Source organism: Medicago truncatula, chromosome 7, assembly GCF_003473485.1.
Source record: "Medicago truncatula cultivar Jemalong A17 chromosome 7, MtrunA17r5.0-ANR, whole genome shotgun sequence".
Lineage (NCBI taxonomy): Eukaryota > Viridiplantae > Streptophyta > Magnoliopsida > Fabales > Fabaceae > Medicago > Medicago truncatula.
In genome coordinates this window covers 1,988,727-2,013,197 of record NC_053048.1, presented here as the reverse complement: position 1 = coordinate 2,013,197, position 24,471 = coordinate 1,988,727, and the positions used below count along the sequence as shown (strand labels likewise).

The 24,471-nt window shown below is 30.4% G+C and overlaps 1 protein-coding gene and 1 long non-coding RNA gene across 2 annotated transcripts; one reads left to right on the top strand and one right to left on the bottom strand.

The window, feature by feature from the left end:
- The first annotated feature begins 18,742 nt into the window (after nt 1-18,742).
- Nucleotides 18,743-19,841, top strand: LOC120577155 (uncharacterized). The gene is made up of 2 exons (XR_005643213.1): nt 18,743-19,143; nt 19,594-19,841. It is a non-coding gene; the product is annotated as an uncharacterized lncRNA (long non-coding RNA).
- Nucleotides 19,842-23,178: 3,337 nt separating this feature from the next.
- On the bottom strand, nt 23,179-23,668 carry LOC120577197 (60S ribosomal protein L38). The gene has a single exon (XM_039828341.1). The coding sequence runs from the start codon at nt 23,473-23,475 to the stop codon at nt 23,266-23,268; it is 210 nt and encodes a 69-aa protein (XP_039684275.1). The 5' UTR covers nt 23,476-23,668; the 3' UTR covers nt 23,179-23,265.
- Between the last annotated feature and the right edge of the window lie 803 nt (nt 23,669-24,471).

Below are 24,471 nucleotides of genomic sequence, written 5' to 3'. Positions count from 1 at the left end.
TGAAATGTTTAAACATACATCCTTGTTGCACGTATTCATATTAGTACAATATGAAATGAGACTGTTCAAACAATTGTAGGAAATATCCACATAAGAGACATTACAGAGAGATTGGGGAACCATTCCAGTTAAATTATTATTGTTTAAAAGAAGTTGTTGAAAATGTCCAAGCTGAGAAAGGATTTTACCACTAAAAAAGTTGTGACTGAGGTCAATTGAAGTTTTGTAATATGTTAGTGGAAACATTTTGGAAGGAAGGGTACCAAGGAGTAAGTTATGGGAAATGTCAAGGTTTTCTAATTGAGAGAAATTTGTTAATGAAATTGAAAATGTTCCGTCGATGGAGTTGTTATTTAACAACAACACTTGTAATTTGGTTAATTGATCGAAGTTAGATGGGAGGGAAACGGTGAGAAAATTGTCAGAGATGTCAAGGTATACTAAATGAGTGAGATTTGTAAGGGAAATAGGCAAGATTCTATTGAGTTTGTTGTGAGATAAATCTAATGTAGTGAGATTTTTCAAGAACCCTAACTCAAAAGGAATGGAACCTCCAATGTTGTTGTTAGAAATGTCTAAATATTCTAATTGTTTAAGATTTCCTAGTGAAGAAGGTAGTTCACCATCAAGAGAATTCCATGACAAATGAAGAAGAGTTAGTTCAATTCCTGTGATGGAAATAGGAAAACTCTCATTAAAGAAGTTGTGAGATAGATCTAAGGTAGTAAGATTTTTAATGAATCCCAGCTGATGAGGAATAGAACCTTGAAGGTTGTTGTAAGAGATGTTTAAGTACTTTAATTGATTAAGGTTGCCTATAGAAAGAGGCAACTCACCTACAAGAGAATTATAGCATCAAACTTGTACTCTCACAAAATGGAATCTTCAAGTAACTGGACCTTCTCCATGTATGGATTCTTCAACAAACAGTGAAACCATCAAAGAGACAGTTGAAGCTTCAAACTGATATGTATATCAAATAAACTTATTAAATATGTATTTTATATGATATGCAATATTACATATTAATAATTTATTTCTATATGTAATAGACAGTTACTATATTTTAAGCTGTTAATAAAGGGTTGAGAAACCGACCCATAGATTATCGTATGTTATAGAAAGGTAGTTATAGGAAGTTACCAGTTTGTTCTATTTAAATGTTATAAAGCATTAATGAAGAAAATAAGAAACACTTCAGAAATGAATTCTATTCATTCTTAAATTGGAATAATTGTTACTACCACAATCACTATCCTATCATAAATCAAGGTAGAAGAAAGGAAAATCAATGAGGAAAGGAGCAGATACTATCACAAACAAGTTATAAAACGAGGAATGACGGAGACTATGTGTTGTTGGATTTTGGATTTTCAAACTGTTATATTTGTATTTCTAAAGTCTATTTTAACTTGGAATTTTTAGTCACATGTTGGTTTTGTAATTCTAAAATCCCTTGATGATAATAATAATAATAATAATTGAAATACCACCAAAGAAATTATCAGTTGAGTCATGATCACGTCCCTCCGTTGAAGACGTTTGGCAGCACTACCTGAAATTATGCATGGAAAATTATCAACCGCGTCTTCTCCAACATAAAACAACATAATTCACATGCAATTAACTACTTGTTTGCCGATGTTTTTTTGGTAAACAAATAAGACTAGTTTTAAATAATTACTTGCAGGATCAAACTAAAAATCCTAGGACATGTTGTGCAATGATTTTCTAGAAAATGTATAAATCTTCATCATATTCACAGTTTGCATTATGAACAAAATGAAGAAAAAGCGTTTTTTGAATAAAGATAACTGTAATATCGACAGAAATCAGAAGCATAAAACAAGTAAAAAACATATAGTTTGAATGCCGAAACTTAAAGAAATATAAATTGCATTGTATTGAATTAAAAGGTGGTTCACCAAATCATGTTACACAAATTCTGTGAATCTTTTCTCTAAACGTTGATACTTTGAGTTTTAAGAACTTTTGCATAAATGATTTGTGATCCAGTTTTTCTATGAAAAACTATTATATATACATAAAGAAAATAACTGCAAAACCAACGACTATAAATTAAATGACTTTGACAGAAATTGCTTGCTTCCCATGTGTATGAACAATTAATCCTGCCTCTTCAGAGATAAATCAGAACTTCAAAAGCTTCTTTAGTCGAAAACCAACCTTGTCGAAATCCTTTAGCTATCGAAAAACCGTTCCTTTTGAAATTAAACCACTTTTTTCTTTAGTCTTGAAAAAGTCTTGTAATCTTGCTCTCAAATCCCTGTTGAAACAAACACTTTGAAAATATAGGCTAACAAATTACTCCCCAAAAATGTTAATTTTGACGGAGAAAAATAAAGGAGAAAATAAACATTTTTTAATACATTACACTTTCAAGTAAAGATGACATCACTTTCTAATCATGTCTTATAATAGTGAGAGTGAGGTGTTTGTTGAAATGATGGTCAAGGTCTTATAATTATTGTCATATATTCATTTTTATCTGACTTTCTTCTTCTTGATTGGATGTATTAATAAGTATTTAGTTTCATTAACTAAAGAGTTGTACTTTTCTTGAATTCGAGCAATCTTGATAAATGAAGTATTATATAGTTCAAATTTTCAATAGAAGATGCAAATAATAGGAAGACGAAACATGGTGACTGATAAAGGCCTAGAAGCGATGGGATGGAAATGTGATTAACATTACTGCAACACATTGAAAGTGCTGATTAATCACAATATGAGCTTTCCAATGATAATTATTTTGTTGGCAAGCACAATTATTTTTAGTGTTAACTAATCAAAATTCAGTAGTGAATTATTCCAATGTATTGAAAATGGTAATGTATCATTTTACTTTTTGATCAAGTTCAATTATTTTATATCAAGTACTTGCGCGATCTTCCTTTTAATTCTAATAATTTTGTCGAAGACATATCAAGAAAAAGTAAAGCAATATTAAACAGAAACAGAGGAGTTTACTCTAGCTGAGCTTATAGCAGCTACCAACAATTTCTCACTACAGAACAACATGTAGTTCTGGAAGCTTTAGTGTTGTGTTTATAGTGGAAAATTAACCGACAGAATGTCACACGGTAGCAATCAAGAGAAACAGACTGCATTTGAATCACAGCTAGCTTTGCTGTTGTGTTTAGTTGAACTGTGTTTGTAGTTACTTGCATAAAAGAAAAAATTAAGGAGGGAAATTAGTGACAGATAAAATAAAATCCCTCACAAATTCCTTGGTCGCATAATTCAGTGACAGAATTAGAGAGGGATTTCATGTTTTCCCTCTCTAACTTTCCCTCACCAATTTTTGGTTTTTTAGCAGTGTTCAATGAAAAACAAAGAGAAAAGGGGGAAATGAAAAGATCAAACATTAATGAAATCCCAAAGATTCTCAAGTCGCAGAAAACTAAAAATCTTGTGCAAAAAACCAAAAACTAAAGCTTATAGGCTATAGCTGATATCATGAGACAATTACTAAATAAAAAGCATATAAGCTTATTTTGTCTATTGCCGGTTAAAATATGCATAGCGGTAAGACTACTTATTACTAGTTATTGCTAAAGTGCAAGGTTTGTAGTACAGGCTTGCCCTTGACATTAAGAAAAATGTAGAGCAAATAACATCAAATATCAAAAAAAAGTGAAAGCAAGACCTGCATGGCTGCATATTTTAATTTTAAGTATAAGAAATGATATTTGGACATCCATTTTGTGACAATTTTTGCTACAACTTTCTCTCTCATACTCACATGATTTTTTACTTTATCTCTCTAGTGCTTTGATTTTTGTGCAAATACTTATTCTTTCTTTACAAATTATATATGGTTGTCCCCATAAGTTGTCAATTAAAGGTTGTTCAAATAACACTCCTCATTAAGTATTAAGCAAGGTTTTTGTGACCAGTTTTCTAAACATACCATCAAGTATCACAATGAGATGAATCAACTCTTCCAACTTAGTTTTCAATCAAAACACTAAAAAAAATTTCGATAACTTGCATGACAAGTTCTTTTTATTTTGACAATAAAGTTGATTTGCTTCCCTAATTTATGGGGTTTTTGTGCTAACCAAATTATTTATCCTATAGTCTTTAGTAATTCTATTCAACACATTTCATTTATTCCTTAAAAAAAACACACATTTCATTTACTTGAAACCTTATGCATCCACCAACTACGTTACTAGAAAAATATTATGAACTTTTATCCACAATAAATAAGAACTATATTATTCCTTTATGTTTCGTGGGAGATATCAACACCAGTTTAGGAGTTTGTGAATATAGAGGGCATTATAGCCCTTCAAGATTTACTATGGAGGACTTTCATAGTTGAATTTATTACAACTCTGTCATTGATTTATCTACTGGGGGTGCACAATTTACATGGAGTAATGGCAAGGGTGGTTTAGCACACACCGAAAAGATATGATTTGATATGGTGATTTGTAACAGTAATTAGCTTAACTCAATAGATAATCAAAGAGAGAAACTAAGAGAGAATACACTATCTATGATATATATATTAAACAACTTTAGATGAGTTGAAACCCATTTGAGTTGGCCTGGTGGTAATGACGTGGGACCTAGGAGTGTGCTCCTCATTGTATCTTCTTGTATCGATACTGCAAATCCTTAATCTATTCCATAAAACAACAACAACGAGCATTACTAGTTCAGAATGACTAAACAACTATAAACACTAATTAAACTCCTAATTTCGTAAATAGTCACGGATTATATGTTATTGGTCAAGCAATCACTCTATTTTTAATGGATTATGGGGGCATAAATGCAATGTAATAACCTACAATTATGTCGGTTATCAATTGTCATCATATTATATATGTTGGGGTCGCTGTTCGAATCAAATTTTCCTAAAAAAAAAATCTTCGATAAATTAGAATATTTCCTAAACACCTCATAATATATATCAAATTGTTGTGTTGTCCCTTACACAATTGGAAAGGAGCTCAAATCATAAAATTTTAGTATTATTCTAATTTTATGAAGAGTTTTTAAAATTTTATAAATGTTTAAACAATTTAATGATTATGAGAGCCTACATTAGATTCAAAGAGTGAAAAATATGACTGAAACTCTGAAGTTTGTTTATATTTTGATTCTATTTATTTTCATATTTCTTGTCTTAATAGTATGTGATTCCGCTTTTATACAATTATCTAAGCCTTGTATAACAGATAAAGATTGTTCACCTATGAAAAATTATAAAGCTAGATGTCGGAAAGGCTATTGTGTAAGTCGCAGGATAAGATGAACTAGTTCTTTCTCTAACAAAAGAACTGTACAATATATTGTATGCTAGAATATTCGAGAAGTTGTCATTTAGTATTTGCATTGCACCAAATAATTGTATTTTTAAAGTTGTGATTTTATACTCTAAGATGATTGCAATGATATGAAATAAGACAGCAAATAATTTTATTTATAGATGTCTTTTTATCTCGTAAATTTGAAGGTATCCTCATGTAGAGCTGTCAAAAAGGGCAGCCCGGCCCTAAACGGGCCGGCCCTAGCGGGCTTCGGGCTTTAGAGGGCCGGGCCAAAAAGCCCGGTTGACAAAACGGGCTTGAAATATACTACCCGAGCCCGGCCCTACACGGGCCGTGGGCTAAACGGGCCGGCCCGTATTAAAAATTATATATTTTTTATTTTAAAAAAATACTATAAAACACTACTATAATTTTTTTATAAATAATATTTTTAATATTTTTAAATAATGTCTAGCACAAAAGTAAATTGTAAACATTTTCGTACAAACGTCGTAAACTAAAACGACGAGAAAAATGATTTTAAATAAATTAGATATGTTATGGTTATAGATATTTATATATTCGATCTTTAAAACTATAAATAACGAAATGAATAAATATGATTTTATATTACATTTATATTTGTGTTAATTCATTGAATTTTCACTTTTGTTTTTTACTTTGATAATCAACTAAGTAAATAATTATTCGAAAAATATATATAATTTATAGAATTTTTTTTTGTTATGCGGGCTAACGGGCTACCCGCGGCCCATTCGGGCTAGCCCTAACGGGTACCGGGCTTTTAAGGGCCGGGCTAAAAAGCCCTATTAAAATTCAGGCTCAATATTTTAGGCCCAAGCCCTATATTTATTCGGGATAAACGGCCCGGCCCATTTTGACAGCTCTGTCCTCATGATTTGCATTCCAGACATATCACTCCTTTTTTTCAACCCAACCACATCTTAATTTTAATTTTTATATATATATATATTTATTCATTCAACTTTGTAGATGATGACGAATTCAGCAAGTACATCAAATCGTTTCAATTAATAAATCACTAAGTTAACTTTTTCACATGAATAGTTGTTTTCGACACGACTATTAAACTAAAGGCTTAAAGGCACTTTTGATCCCTTATTTAAAAAAAAAAAAAAAAAAAACAAGAAATTTTGGTCATCTCATTTAAAATCCAACTTTTTTTTGTCCATATGAGCTTAGCTTAGTTAGTAAGAACAATGTATATTATATACAAGGTTCGGGGTTCAAACCCAAACAAAAAAAAAATAAAAAAAATCCAACTTTATGGTCCCCCACCAATTATGATGATGTGTTGTGCTCATTATCATGTGCGCCGACATAGCATAGCATGTATGAGTTGGAATTAACTTATTTCCATATCATTATTTTGGTTATCAATTGTTTTCTTCATTTTATAATACACTTAAATTTGTTTTCTGCTCATTTTGAAGCAAATGGAATAAGATTATGGAGCAGTTGGTGAACAAGAAAATCTCCAAAATACTACAAACGCTCTTGCCCTAGCTTCACCTATAGGGTTTTTTTTTGTTTTTTTTATCAAAGCTAGAAAAATTAAAATGCAAAGCAGGAGTAAGCCTAAACCTTATTACAACAAATAAGCAGGTCAACTATGACCATCTCACAATCTTAATTATTTAATCCTATGTATAAAAGAACTTACGTCATACTTACTATCCAGGCACACGATTTTAGCAAATGTCTCACAATCTTAATGATCCAACGATTAAATAAGAAAATAAATCGATCCTACATACATTTTACTTGTGCATAAATATGGTCTCATACCAACGGTACGATATATCCGTAGATAATTTGACGATGGTCAAAAATATATTTGTTGCGCTTTACTGTCACGAAAGGTTGAAAAAGTTATGAATTTTTTTATTTTTTTTTTGAAGAAAAAAGTACACCAACAAATTCAGTTAAATAAAATTAAATTCTTATATTATCAAGTTGAGTATTTGAACATCTTTCCGGGTGTGAAAAGGACAAAAACAGACTGATATACTCTAAGAGACATTTATTGTTATAATTCTACGAAGGGTTTTTAAAATTTAAAAAATGCCTAAACTATTTAATAATTTTTATGAGAGCATAAATTTTTTAATACACTATAAATATATCATAACTTATACTATTTTTTAGATGCAAAGAGTGAAAAATATGACTGAAACTCTGAAGTTTGTTTATATTTTGATTCTATTTATTTTCATATTTCTTGTCTTAATGGTATGTGATTCCGCTTTTATACAATTATCTAAGCCTTGTATATCAGATAAAGAATGTTCAATTGTGAAAAATTATAGAGCTAGATGTCGGAAAGGCTATTGTGTAAGACGCAGGATAAGATGAACTAGTTCTTTCTCTAACAAAAGAACTATACAATATATTGTATGCTAGAATATTCGAGAAGTTGTCATTTAGTATTTGCGTATGTACCAAATAATTGTATTTTGGAAAAAATATGTTTTTCATCCCTGTAATTATAGGCCGTTTGATTTTTCATCCCTGAACTTATTAATCCTTCCATTTTGCCCCTGTAATTACTAATTATTTGAAAGTTCGTCCCTCTTCCCGGATAATCACTGCCACGTCATCAAATTAGCAAAATGGCATGGGAATTGACAAAAATACCCCTGTCTTATTTTTAAAATTCTGAAAATTGTTTTTATAAATTAAAAAAATCTGAAAATAATTTTAAAACATAAAAAAGTTCTAAAAATATTTTGAAAATAACTTTTTCGAAAAAAAATGAAATAATTTTTCACATAATTTTAAAAAATATATAATCAGATTTTTTCGAAATTAATATTCTGATTTTAAAAAAAAATCAGATTTTTTAATAATTTTCGAAATTATATATTCTGATTTTAAAAAAAATATATAATTTTCCATTTTTTTTTTCATATTTCAAAAAATATATTTTTTAAAATTATATAATCGTAAATTTTTTCGAAATTATTATTATGATTTTTAAAAAAATCAGATTTTTTAATAATTTTCGAAATTATATATTCAGATTTTAAAAAATTATATAATTTTAATTTTTTTTCATATTTCAAAAAATTATATTTTTAAAATTTTTTTTATTTTTTAAAATTATTTTCAGATTTTTAAATTTTTAAAAATAAGCCAGAGGTATTTTTGTCAATTCCCATGCCATTTTGCTAATTTGATGACGTGGCAGTGATTATCCGAGAAGAGGGACGAACTTTCAAATGATTAGTAATTACAGGGGCAAAATGGAAGGATTAGTAAGTCCAGGGATGAAAAATCAAACGACCTATAATTACAGGGATGAAAAACATATTTAAGCCTTGTATTTTTAAAGTTGTGATTTTATACTCTAAGATGATTGCAATGATATGAAATAAGACAACAAATAATTTTATTTATAGATGTCTTTTTATCTCGTAAATTTGAAGGTATCCTCATGATTTGCATTCCAGACATATCACTCCTTTTTTTCAACCCAACCATCTAAAAAAATCAATATAATAGTTTAGTTGAAAATTAATTTTTATCTTACTTTTTATAAAAAAAATATATATATATTTATTCATTCAACTTTGTAGATGATGACGAATTCAGCAAGTACATCAAATCGTTTCAAGTAATAAATAACTAAGTTAACTTCTTCACATGAATAGTGTTTTCGACACGACTATTAAACTAAAGGCTTAAAGGCACTTTTGATCCCCTTATTTAAAAAAAAAAACAAAAAAAGAAATTTTGGTCCTCTCATTTAAAATCCAACTTTTTTTTGTCCATGTGAGCTTAGCTTAGTTAGTAAGAACAATGCATAATATATGCAAGGTTCGGGATTCAAACTCAGACAATTAAAAATAAAAAATCCAACTTTATGATCCCCTTATTACACAATTATTGAGTTTTCTTTGGTCCCCACCAATTATGATGATGTGTTGTGCTCATTATCATCTGGCGCCGACATAGCATGTATGAGTTGGAATTAACTTATTTCCATATCATTATTTTGGTTATCAATTTTTTTCTTTATTTTATAATACACTTAAATTTGTTTTCTGCTCATTTTGAAGCAAATGGAATAAGATTATGGAGCAGTTGGTGAACAAGAAAATCTCCAAATACTACAAACGCTCTTGCCCTAGCTTCACCTATAGGGTTTTTTTTTGTTTTTTTTTTTATCAAAGTTAGAAAAATTAAAATGCAAAGCAGGAGTAAGCCTGAACCTTATTACAACAAATAAGCAGGTCAACTATGACCATCTCACAAAAGGCCAATGCCTACATATAGCCTAGTGAGATGAATGAGTTTCTACTCTAGCAAAAGAATCGTAGATTATACTTTATGATTGAATATTCGAGGAGTTGTCATTGATTTTTATGCATGCACCAAATATTGTATTTTCTTTTTTCTTTTTCCAATTTTATGTACCTTGAAGTTATAATTTTGTACTCTAAGATGTTGGCAACAAAAGGCAATAAGGCGGAAAATTGTTTTATTTATAATGTATCCTTATCTAGTATATACATGGCCTCAATTTCAGATATATCACAGTATTTTCCCAACTCCACCACGAGAATCATTTCAATAATTAAGTTAAAAATTAATTTTTATCTTACTCTTTTAACTACAAAAGTAATAATCTTCTTACTAATCATTCACACAATATTAATTATGATTATGATTTCCTTCTTTTACCTAAAAAAATATTATTAATCATGTGAGGAGATTTTTAGTCCAACTTCCTCATTTTTCAACGCCTAACCTTACAATAGTCTACTGTTACCACCAATTGACAAATAAAATCATGTCTAAAAACATCTTCAACAAAACAAAAAAAAACATGTCTAACAAAATTAAATCTATGCCTTTTCAACTTCACGATTGAACTATACAAAAGATACTTCTAACTTTTCTTTGGTCAAGTAAATTTTTGTTTTCCAAACAATGTTTGTTAATTTTTGTAGTTTATTAAACTGCATAATTCTTTACAGCTTTACTCTCTTCTGGGGGTGCATGACTCAGTACTAAAATTAAACCAAGAAAAACATCAACAGGAACAAAACTTGAAGAGGGTGCCATTTAAGTGAATTGAACCTATTGAATTTGAGTATATTAATTCTAAGGCTCTATTTGTTTTTGTAGATATGAGTAGATAGTCCTCAATGTCTTTATATATAACATTTTCTATGCCATAACATGTTGATATAAATGTAATACAAATATTATGTTTGTTTGGGTGGAATTGAGCCTGAATCTTTTAAGTATAGTCTCAAATACGAGTATTTTAGATTAACAAACGTGGTTCCAAGGAATGAAGGAATTCATTAAAGGTGGTTAGCCTAATTTTCTGGCAGATAATAATTATTGGCAAAATGAATGGATACTTCAAACCAATAATATAATTTAACGAAGTTAGTATTTTCATTAGGCCACTCTTGGGTGCTTATTGAAGGTTTCAAGTCTTAGATCTAAAAATGTTGCAAAATCTTGTGAGGTTAAATGTTCCGTAACCAAGTTGCTTGGGCTCCAGTGGCAAGTAGCTTCTTCCAAGGACGTATCCGGGAAATACCGGGTTCGATTTCCAAGGAGAACAATGCTTGACCAGTGTACATGCCTCTACGCACGAGCCCCGGTCACATTATTGCATCAGTTATGGATGCGCATCGGTGCGTGCACCTTTACTTAGCTTTGAGTGACTTCAAGTAACACAAAGTGAACTCTAAATTTAGAACCTTGCTCTGATGCCGAAATGGCTAGGAAACCAATAGAAAATTCAATCTCTATTTCTTAAATGAGAAACTCACAATTTTATATATTTCAATGATAAGAATACATGTAGGAAGTGACCTTATTTGTAGTTATCCTACATGCCAGATTAAAGTTGAGTATCAATAATTAATGCATCAATGAATACATAATCTTCTTGTAGATATTGTACATGTCATACACAATGTGTTTAGAGTCAATAATAGGGTGGTGCAAGGGAAACACTAGCATACTAGGGTGGTGACAATAGATCTTAACCTTTATGCTATGTTACGTTGTCTAATATGTATCAATTCAGGAACAAAATTTTGTAGAGTCCATTTGTTTAGTTAGGAGGAAAGAAATACTAAATTCTTTCACAAAATAGCCAAGATTAAATGCACAAATAAATCTATCACTATTCATGAAGATGATCTAGTATATGATCCAGATGACTACATTCCTTACATTGTTGAGAACATTATGAATGCAATGCTTACTAATCTCCCTAGTAGTGAAGGTAAATCATGCAATTTTTTGATAAAATATATGGGGACATTGTGAGAACTAATGTCTTCAATGCAGTTTCTCACTTCTTTAAAATTAATAGGTTACTTCCTAACTACAATTCTAACAATGTGATTTTGATTCCTAAAAGTCTTGAAGCCACTAATATGGATAATTGAAGACCTATAACCTTGGCAAAATTCAAATTCAATATTTTCACACAATTGTTAGCCTATAGAGTTGCTTCTATCATGCCTAAAAGTATATATACTCACCAGAAGGGATTTAATCAAAGCAGAAACATTCGGAAGGCCTTTGACACATCAGATTGGAAATTTCTACTTGCTGAATTGCTTCAGTTTTGCTGATAAATTTTGCAACTAGATTAGTACTATTTTGCATGCCTCTAGGTTGTTAAACGTTAATACTGTTTTTTGTAAGAAGGTAAATTAGCTCATCCAAATTAACATCGAAGATAATCGAATCTGAGAGTTTAAGGAGGAGCACACTCCCAGATCCCAATCCAATACCACCACCAACCTAAGTGGATGGTTATTAATACCGGTTAAAGGTAAATTTGCTAGTTTTTTTCCCTGTTAAAGAGGGGTTAAGAAGCCAAGGAGGTCCTTAGTCCCCTCTCATGTGATTAGTGTATATGCATATGATTTAATGATTAGTTTTCTGTAAAGGTACTCTTGCTAATATGAATATTCTCAAGAATTGTTTTGACACATATGCTCAAGCACCATGACAAATTGTTTGATAAATGTTTAAATAAATTAATGATTATGAGAGGATGAACTTTATACACTATAAATAGATCAAATCTTATCCTACATTAGATTCAAAGAGTGAAAAATATGGCTGAAACTCTGGAGTTTGTTTATGTTTTAATTATATTTATTTTCATATTTCTTGTCTTAATACTATGTGATTGCACTTTTGTACCTTCTTCTCGTTCTTGTATAACAGAGATAAAGATTGTCCAAACGTGCAAAATTATAAAGGTAGATGTCGGAAAGGCTACTGTGTAAGTGAAAAGATAAGATGAACTAGTTCTTGCTCTAATAAAAGAATTGTACAATATATTATATGCTAGAATATTCGAGAGGTTGTCATTTAGTATTTGCGTATGCATCAAATAATTGTATTTTTAAAGTTGTGATTTTATACTCTAAGATGATTGCAATGATATGAAATAAGACAACAAATAATTTTATTTACAAATGTCTTCTTATCTTGTAAATTTGAAGGTTATCCTCATGATTTGCAATCCAGACATATCACTCCTTTTTTTCAACCCAACCATCTAAAAAAATCAATATAATAGTTTTGTTGAAAATTAATTTTTATCTTACATTTTATAAAAAATTAATATATTTATTTATTCATTCAAATTTGTAGATGATGTCGAATTCAACAAATATATCAAATCGTTTCAATTAATACATCATTTAGTTATCTTCTTCACATGAATAGTTCTTTTCGACACGACTATTAAACTAAAGGCTTAAAGGCACTTTTGATCCCCTTATTTAAAAAAAAAAAATGAATTTTTGATCCTCTCATTTAAAATCCTTGGAAAGGAGCTCAATAAATTAGAATATTTCCTAAACACCTCATAAATATATCAAATTGTTGTGTTGTCCCTTACACACTTGGAAAGGAGCTCAAATCATAAAATTGATTATGATTAAAATTGAATATTATTTAACTTATAACTTTTATTTACTTTTTTCTTCAATTTTATGGTTTGAACTCCTTTCTAAGAGTGAAAAGGACCAATACAAACACATAGATATATTTAAGAGGCATTTAGTATTATTCTAATTTTATGAAGAGTTTTTAAAATTTTATAAATGTTTAAACAATTTAATGATTATGAGAGCATGAACTTTATACACTATAAATAGATCAAATCTTATCCTACATTAGATTCAAAGAGTGAAAAATATAGCTGAAACTCTGAAGTTTATTTATATTTTGATTATATTTATTTTCATATTTCTTGTCTTAATAGTATGTGATTCCACTTTTATACATTTTTCTATTCCTTGTATAACAGATAAAGATTGTTCAATCCTGCAAAATTATAAAGCTAGATGTCGGAAAGGCTATTGTTTAAGACGCAGGATAAGATGAACTAGTTCTTTCTCTACCAAAAGAACTGTACAATATATTGTATGCTAGAATATTCGAGAAGTTGTCATTTAGTATTTGCGTATGCACCAAATAATTGTATTTTTAAAGTTGTGATTTTATACTCTAAGATGATTGCAATGATATGAAATAAGACAGCAGATATTTTTTTTATAGATGTCTTTTTATCTCGTAAATTTGAAGGTATCCTGATGATTTGCATTCTAGACATATCACTCCTTTTTTTTCAACCCAACCATCTAAAAAAATCAATATAATAGTTTGGTTGAAAATTAATTTTTATCTTACTTTTTGTAAAAAAAAAATATATATATATTTATTCATTCAACTTTGTAGATGATGACGAATTCAGCAAGTACATCAAATCGTTTCAATTAATAAATCACTAAGTTAACTTCTTCACATGAATAGTTGTTTTCGACACGACTATTAAACTAAAGGCTTAAACGCACTTTTGATCCCCTTATTTAAAAAAAAAAAAAACAAAAGAAATTTTGGTCCTCTCATTTAAAATCCAACTTTTTTTTGTCCATGTGAGCTTAGCTTAGTTAGTAAGAACAATGCATAATATATGTAAGGTTCGGGGTTCAAACTCAGACAATAAAAAAAATCCAACTTTATGGTCCCCTTGTTACACAATTATTGAGTTTTCTTTGGTCCCCCACCAATTATCAGGGCCGGCCCATAGCCCGTCGAGGCTGGGCGACGACACCGGGCCTCCAATTTTTTGGGGCCCAATTTTTTTTTTTATATGTAAGACATGAAAATAATGGTTATATATCTATTAAAAGTGGATTTTTTCAATTTGTATAGCTTGCTTTAGTGGCGTGGCCACTTTTTGTTGAGTGTGAGGTCATGTGTTCAAGACCCACCAAAGTGTGATTTCTAATATTTTTTTTTTAAATAACTTATTTAATTTTTTGGGGCCCTGAATTTATTTTTTTTGCATCCCTTATAAAATTAAAACCGGGCCTATGAATTTGTAAAGACGGCCCTGCCAATTATGATGATGTCTTGTGCTCATTATCATGTGGCGCCGATATAGCATGTATGAGTTGGAATTAACTTATTTCCATATCATTATTTTGGTTATAAATTTTTTTCTTCATTTTATAATACACTTAAATTTGTTTTCTGCTCATTTTGAAGCAAATGGAATAAGATTATGGAGCAGTTGGTGAACAAGAAAATCTCCAAATACTACAAACGCTCTTGCCCTAGCTTCACCTATAGGGTTAATAACACTTAGTACTAAAATTAAACCAAGAAAAACATCAACAGGGAACAAAACTTGAAGAGGGTGCCATTTAAGTGAATTGAACCTATTGAATTTGAGTATATTAATTCTAAGGCTCTATTTGTTTTTGTAGATATGAGTAGATAGTCCTCAATGTCTTTATATATAACATTTTCTATGCCATAACATGTTGATATAAATGTAATACAAATATTATGTTTGTTTGGGTGAAATTGAGCCTGAATCTTTTAAGTATAGTCTCAAATACGAGTATTTTAGATTAAAAAACGTGGTTCCGAGGAAAGAAGGAATCCATTAAAGGTGGTTAGCCTAATTTTCTGGCAGATAATAGTTATTGGCAAAATGAATGGATACTTCAAACCAATAATATAATTTAACGAAGTTAATATTTTCATTAGGCCACTCTTGGGGTGCTTATTGAAGGTTTCAAGTCTTAGATCCAAAAATGTTGCAAAATCTTGTGAGGTTAAATGTTCCGTTAACCAAGTTGTTTCGGCTCCAGTGGCAAGTAGCTAATTTCAAGGACGTATCCAGGGAATACTGGGTTCGATTCCCAGGGGGAAGAACGCTTGACTAGTGTGCATGCCTTTGCGCACGAGCCGGATTAGTCGCCCATCTTTAGTGGATCAGAAACTGGTGCGAAAGTAAAAAAAAAAAAAATGTTCCATTGATAGCATGGAATAAGCAACTAGCTAGAAATAGAACAAAATAAATGTCTCTTTCTTTCTAATCGGATGTTTTTGACCGTTGAAAATTCAGGGTGACATGGATGAATGCTTTTTATGTCAACCAATCTAATTGTTTGCATTCAGGAAGAATTGAATATTTGAGTTAGGACCCCGTTGCTATGATATATTGTTAATGTACCACATTATAAGTTGTTTGTACCTCCCTATTTCATTATTATTATTTGGGTACATTTATTTAAGAATTCACCCTGTCCTTTTTATTTATACTAATTAGTAATAAAACAATAATAATAAACACAAAGTGGACAATTAACTCGGTTGACCTAGCTGAAAGTAAGTTATAGAGTATAGACACAGACATTGTGGGAAACAGAAACACAAAAACCGAAGGATGCAAACAAATTCACAAAACCAAAAAATTCGATGTTAAAAAGTTGAATGCACATCTAATCTTAGTCAATCTATGATGTCAACGTTTGTTGAGGGGTGAGTTTTGAAGAAAAAGCCCACTATTGGAGCAGTTATGGATGCGCATCGGTGCGTGCACCTTTACTTAGCTTTGAGTGACTTCAAGTCACACAAACTGAACTCTAAATTTAGAACCTTGCTCTGATGCCGAAATGGCTAGGAAACTAATAGAAAATTCAATCTCTAATTCTTAAATGAGAAACTCACAATTTTATATATTTCAATGAATGATTATGTATTTTGAACTAAATACACCACAAAGATTCAGATTGATATTACCCAGTGATCCGATTTAGTACAAAGACAAATTATTTATAAAAATCGATAATACAATAGTTTATGTTAAACTTATCATATGTATCATGACTTTTATTATTCAATAAAATAAAGGATTTTTAATTATACTTGTTGTAAGATTAATAAAGTCTCTAGAATGGATAGTTCATATGATTGAACAATAAGTGTAACTTAATCATGAAATTACATTAACATAAAGAACACTATATTTAAAAGTACATGTAGTCAAGCTTTAGTCTAAATTCGTGTAATAGTAAAGCGTATAGACTATTATGTATGTAGACTGATGACTACCTTTCATGGGTTATGAATATGAAATATTAAGTCTATACACAGGTAGAAATATTATGAGCAATATTTATATTGGATTAACCCACCGTGAGAATACTACATAATATATATGTTATGAAAATGTCATAAGATATTCTCATAATGATAACGGTGTATACCACTCTTAGTCCTGAAACCACTATGATCCCTAGATGTGGAATCAAAAGTTTTATTGTCATTCGAATGTTGTCTGTAACAGGATAACCATAACGTTGGTTAATGGACATTTGATAAATCACGCTGAGGGACATGAGTGTCCTAGATGAGTTTATCCCTCCTTCGTAACATGAGATATATCTTTAGTCCTCTTAATGAAATATGATGGTAAAATTGCATGGTCATGCCGAATGAAGTTAATATGAGATATTTGACTTATTCGTTACTCAGTATATTTCGGGATCAAGAAATATAAATACCGAGCTATAGAAGGGTGACACAATATTTGCCTTGTGTTCGATATAGATATGAGGACAAAGGAGTATTTGTACACATGAACATTATCATGAAAAAGGTTTCGTCAGATCACTTGACATTCTTGTCATTTGAGTAGGCGTGATGTGTTGTTAGATACCGCTCACTATTTATAATATTAAATATAAGATTTAATAGTATTGCCAACGTTACATTAACATATAGGAACACACCCAATTGAACGGTAAAAAGGAGATATATAAGTAAAACTTATAAGATGGGGTGCTAAAAAATGACGCTAATTAGTTAGCGTAGGCTGATTGGTTAATGGGCTTATAAAAGCCCAAAGCCTAGTAGTGATTAATTGACTTGCAGAGCACACAAAGTTCTTTAAAGAAAATTTATCTTCTCCTCATAAACAACACTCCCTCTCATACAAACTGACCATAATACCTCCGGCGTGAGTTAACTCACACTTAGTTAGCTGAAGTATAACCTGTGTGAGTTAACTCACGCTGAGTTATAACCTATATGAGTTAACTCACGCTGGGGTTATAACCTACACGAGTTAACTCACAGTGGGGTTATAACCTACATCAGTTAACTAACCCTGGGTTATAACCTACGTGAGTTAACTCACACTAACTTAAGTCAGGTGGCAAGTGTGAGTTAAGTCACGTTGGGTGTAACACATGTGTGAGTTAACTCACGCGGGGGTATTTGGGGTAGTTCGGTTGCAAATGAGACAAACTTAATGGGAGAAGAACAATTTTCTTATATAAATAGAACCGTTGTGTTGAAGTCAGAGGTTACACGTTTTTGTAGAAACGCTAAAACCAAAAAACAAATTAACCCTAGTTCTCTCTGAACCTCTGATCACTTGGCTAGCACCAAGAACCAGAGGAGAACTATTCGTGTGGATGGGTGGAGGCACTGGTACGTTGCTTTGTTGTGATCGAAATCTTTTTATGCACTTCAAGGTAACAATTCCACCAATGATAATGTCAAATTTGTAATGATCAAAAGATAGGAAATCATTTTTTTTTTAAATTTCTACTGCCTTTAATGATCTCGATTTCCCTCCAAAAAGAACTTATGTGGTACTATTCAGACACACGGTTTTAGCAAATGTCTCATATTCTTTATGATCCAATGATTTAATATAAAATATAAATTGATCATATGTCCATTCTACTTGCGCATAAATATGGTCTCAACCCAAGGATGCATTATATCCGTAGATAATTTTACGATGGTAAAAAATATGTTTTTTTTCCTTTACTATCACGAAAGGATTAAAAAGTAATGATATTGTTTTTTAATGGTAAAGTACACTGAAAAGTTGGTTAAATAATATTCAATTCTATTGATTATCAAGTTTATTATTATTTGAAATGCTTTCTAGGTGTGTAAAGGACAAACAGAACACAGTGATATACAAAGAGACATTTATTATTGTAACTTTATGAAGGGTTTTTAAAATTTTAATAAATGCCAATTAACTATTTAATTATTTTTATGAGAGCATAAATTTAATACACTATAAAATATCAAATCTTATCATATTTTTTAGATACAAAGAGCGAAAAATATGACTGAAACTCTGAAGTTTGTTTATGTTTTAATTTTATTTATTTCAATATTTCTTGTCATAATAGTATGTGAATCTTCTTTTTTTCCAAGTTCTCCAGTTTGTAAAACAGATAAAGATTGTCCACAATTGAGAGGTTATACTGCTAGGTGTCGTAAAACCCAATGCCTACTAATCCCACGAGGATGAATGTGTTCCAGCTGATCTAGCAAAAGAATTGTAGATTCTACTTTATGCTGGAATATTCGAGGAACTGTCATTTGGTTTTCGTGCACGCACCAAATAATTGTATTTTCTTTTCTAAATTTTATGAACCTTGAAGTTATGATTTTGTACTCTAAGATGTTGGCAACGAAATGAAATAAGGTGGAAAATTGTTTTATATATATATATATATATAGGATCCTTATCTCGTAATATTTACGGTATCAACTCTGACATAAAATGTTGATTATGTTGTATGTATGTTGAATATTACAACTCTGACATGCAAATGTCGAGTAGAAAACGTACCAACATGCAGATACGTCTTAGGAATGAGTTGCATTTCCCCACATATATGTTGATGTATTAATGTTGATGTATTGTGAATGTTACGTGTGTTTCTTTAATTTTTTGAACCTGAGGAGTTATGATAATGATGATGTGTGAATGATGATGTATAATTTGATGAAGAATTTGAATATATTGTAAATGTTGACTAAAGATGCTATGTCTATTTATATATTATTCATGTGTCACAACTAAATGTTATGACATATATTCTCACCCCTTTGTTGTTGTTGCATTTATGGTGTATGTACTATTCGGGTACAGATACTCCAGACAGAGAGCTCTAGTTGCGGGACGCTTAGGAGGTGACGAAGGGGATTTACTTCCGTTGTTATTATTTAGTGATTTTTTGTAGTCGAAAAACTCGTGCTCTGATTTGTAACACTAGGGTTAGGGGCAAACATTGAATGTTTAATTCTATCAAGTTTAAGTCTTGTGAAATTTTATGTTATTTTCCACAAATAATGTTGAGGATCATATTCTTTTATTTATGAAATATTTTGAAGTATCCACCAATGCTGAAATATGATGCATTATTTATTTATTTATTGATAGACTAACGAGTATTGTGTAAAATCCTTTCATTTAAAGATATTATTGTTTTATGTAACCCAAAAAAAAAAAAGATATTGTTGTTTATTAAATCAACATCGAGAATTAGGGTGTTATAGATAACCTTAAACTTTTGGGAATTAGGATCACGACATCCAACCTTACAATTTTGATATTTGTCAGTTGAGTTAGGACTGTTAGACACACACATTTTTTATAGAACTATTTTTCCTTTAATTTAATCATTCATTTATTAGATAAAATATGACATGCATTGTTAGTGTAAACTAATTTTACATTAAGGTCCAATAAAAATATAATAGCTTGTGGCAGTTATATTTTAAAAAAAAAAAAAATGGTTGCAAAATAGACTTACATGGTAAGATGTTGTGTTGGTAAAAAAAAAGGAAATGGCAAGATAATGTGTTCACATAGGATGACAGTGTAAATATTGCATATCCATTAAACTTGTATTGTTATTATTAGGAAAATGAATTTGACAAATTATAAATTCTACACTATTTAACATTTGAAAGATTAATAAAATAAACCATATGTAATTAGATATATACTATATTGGCGTGTAATTAAATCACCATAGTTTACTGGTTAGGCTTTGTAAGCGTAACTCTGGGCGACACAAAAAGAAGGAAGCTATACTCTAGGCTGCATACTGTGCATTCTCGAAAAGACAATAAACACAATATAAAATCAGAAGCAAGTTACACTTAAAAAAGTGAGGAAGTCTCTTGATCGGGTACAAACTTAAAAACTCAGGGCGTGCAAATAGAAATAACATAAGATTATTGGTGTAAATTTCATAACTTCAGGGTGTGCAGGTGCACCCTCAGTCCTTACTAGACAAAGAGGTAAATGCGGCCACAAAGAAGAATGAGCTGCAAATTTTAGTCTAACATTAATAACAAGATTGAAGGATGATGAAGTTACTGCAAATTTTAGTCTATTTATTTCCAATCTTAGAGGATAGGAAAAAATAAATCTCTGTGAGCTTAGCTCAGCTGGTAGGGATATCGCATATTATATACCTAGGCCGAAGTTCGAACTCCGGTCACCCCACTTCGCCACAATTAAATTGTGTGAGCTCTAACCACTAATCTACTTGAAAGAAAAAAAAAAAAAAAAAAAAACAATGGCAACAATGTTGGGAATCCTATTACCTGTAATGAGGTTGGTGGGGTATTGCCAATTTCTGGTCATAATTTGATTCCAAAAGGTTACGTTTCAATCAAAAAACTATTATTTTTTTCAATAACTTGCATGACAAGTTCTTTTTATTTTGACAATAAAGGTGATTTGCTTCCTAATTTATGGGGTTTTTGTGCTAACCATATTATTTATCCTATTGTCATTAGTAATTCTATTCAACACATTTCATTTATTCCTTGAAAAAAAAACACATTTCATTTACTTGAAACCTTATGCATCCACCAATAACTACATTACTAGAAAAATATTATGGACTTTTATCCACAATAAATAAGAACTATATTATTCCTTCATGGGAGATATCAACACCAGTTTGAACTAATCACAACTGTCATAGATTCATTTATCTATTGTGGATGCACAATTTACTTGGAGTAATGGCAAGGGTGGTTTAGCACACACCGAAAAGAGATTTGATATGGTGATTTGTAACAGTAATTAGTTTAACTCAAGAAATAATCAAAAAGAGAAACTAAGAGAGAATCCACTATCTATGATATATATTAGACAACTTTAGATGAGTTGAAACTCACATGAGTTGGTCTGATGGTAATGGCTTGAGACCTGAAAATGTGCTCCTCCTCAAGGTCTCAAGTTTGATTACCTCCCGTACCAATTTGGATAGATTAATTTAACTTCTTCAAAACAACAACATTGTATCTTCTTGTATCAATACGCAAATCCTTAATCTAATCCATAAAACAACAACAACGAGCATTACTAGTTCATGCAATGTAATAACCTATGATTATGTTGGTTATCATTTGTCCTCATGAGCATAACTTTTTTTTAGTTGGTAAAGATATCACATTATATATGTCGGGGTCGGGGTTCGAACCTGATTCCCCACTTATTCATTTTATGTGTTAAATTTCTAACCACTAGACTACTTGACAAAAAAAAAAAAACACTTAAATAAATTAGAATATTTCCTAAACACCTCTTAAATATATCAAATTGTTGTCTTGTCCCTTGCACACTTGGAAAGGAGTTCAAATCATAAAATTTATTATGATTAGAATTTAATATTATTTAACTTATAACTTTTATTTACTTTTTTCTTCACATTCACAATTTAATAAAATTGATGATGTAATTCTTATTATTATCAATTTTATGATTTGAACTCCTTTCTAAGAGTGAAAAGGACCAATACAACACAGATATACTTAATGGGCATTTAGTATTATTCTAAGTTTCTGAAGAGATTTTTAAACAGTTTAATGATTATGAGAGCATGAACTTTATACACTATAAATAGAGCAAATCTTATCCTACATTAGATTCAAAGAGTGAAAAATATGGCTGAAACTCCGAAGTTTGTTTATGTTTTGATTATATTTATTTCCATATTTCTTGTCTTAATAGTATGTGATTCCACGTATTTACCTTCTACTCGTTCTTGTATAACAGATAAAGATTGTCCAAACGTGCAAAATTATATAGGTAGATGTCGGAAAGGCTTTTGTATAAGTAGCTGGGTGAGATGAACGAGTTTTTGCTCTAGCAAAAGAAATGTACAATATATTGTATGCTAGAATATCCGTGAAGCTGTCATTTAGTATTTGCGTATGTACCAAATAATTGTATTTTTAAAGTTATGATTTTATACTCTAAGATGATTGCAATGATATGAAATAAGACATCAAATAATTTTATTTATAGATGTCTTCTTATCTCATAAATTTGAAAGTATATATCGCCATGATTTGCATTCTAGACATATCACACTTTTTTTGAACCAAACCATCTAAAATAATCAATTTAATAGTTTAGTTGAAAATTAATTTTTATCTTACTTTTTATTAAAAATAAAAAATAAAAAAAAAAGCTATTTATTCATTCAAATTTGTAGATGATGACAAATTCAGCAAGTACATCAAATCGTTTCAATTAATAAATCACTAAGTTAAGACAAAAAAATCATAAAAGTAATTACATCAATGATGCTTACTGCAGTATGACAAGAAAATAGAGTTCGATTACAACTGCAGTTTTTTATTCTTGAGGTATTTGCAAGAAAACTCTCGCGCTATATAGCATTACTCTAATGAGAATCATAAGCTGGTAATAAACAACAATACAAAAATATATTGGTAAATCTTGAGTCCAAAGCAACACTTGATCTTCACTCAATACACATTTAACCGAATAGAATTATAAGTCTTGCACATTCAAACCCGGAGGAAGTGATTGCTTCAACTTATCAGTTTTCTCAGTATCAAACACGTAAAGTGTGCACAGATACTTGGAGCATCGAACCTTGAACATGACCACATCTTTGCTTCTCTTGATTTTCACTGAGTATGCATCCTTCCTCCTAGCAGTGAGTAGGAAGTCCTTAATCCCATTAATTTGCTTAGGCATTTTTTGTCTTCGCTGCTATTTCCTCTTCCTCCCAAAAAATCACAATCGGAACGCTCCTAATGCTTCTAATAGTTTATGTGAGCAAAGAAAGGTGTAGCATTTAGATGTAGCAACTGCAATAGCAGAGGAAGCAGCTAAGGATGCTATAATCAAACTTATCCTTGGAGCTTCATCTTCTAGTATATTTAAAAGTAAAAACATAAGCCTATGTCTGCGAAAATCTCAGTATGCACTCCAAGATATTGTACAGTTTAAAAATTGTCTATATGACTGTCAAACATGTATATTTAGGGAATCATTATTTGATATTGATTGATAAAACTAAATCGAAGTAACATAGTAATGAAACTAAATCCACCAAAAAAGTCATTAACAAAGTCAAAGTATCAAACAATAGCAAGATCTCATAATCTTCATTAACAAACACACTAACATTTCAATTCTAAAACCTAACATTACAAGTATTTAATTCAAAATTCAGAAAAATTCATCAAAATCACATAATTCGATTTAGTTTTATCAATCAATATCAAATAATTAATGTGCTCGCGATTTTCGGATATCAAACCATTAATTGATTTGAATCGTCAATCTTTGAACTCTCAATTTTTATTCTTGGGAAGGGAAAAAATGAGTAAAAACCCTTATCGAGACTTTGGATTCGGGGGTTGGTTTCGAATAGGGAAGGTGTTAAGCACCCTAAACGACTTCGGTACTCCGAAGGAACCGCTTACCTAGATTATCTTGTGCTAAACTACTTGTTTATTTGAAAAATTATTGCCTAATGTCTAAGTGAAAGAATGGAGGGAGAAGAAGTATGCTTTTGGTTATTTTTATTTGATTTGAAAGGACGAGTCCTCTGCCTACGTACCCTTTTTGGGAAAGGGATCAAAACCGACGTAGTTCCACTCAAGAATTTCTTTGGTGGGTTAGGTTGATTTTAAGATTTTTTTCGAAAATGGGTTTTAAGAAGAGAAAGAGGCCTCAAGGCATGAG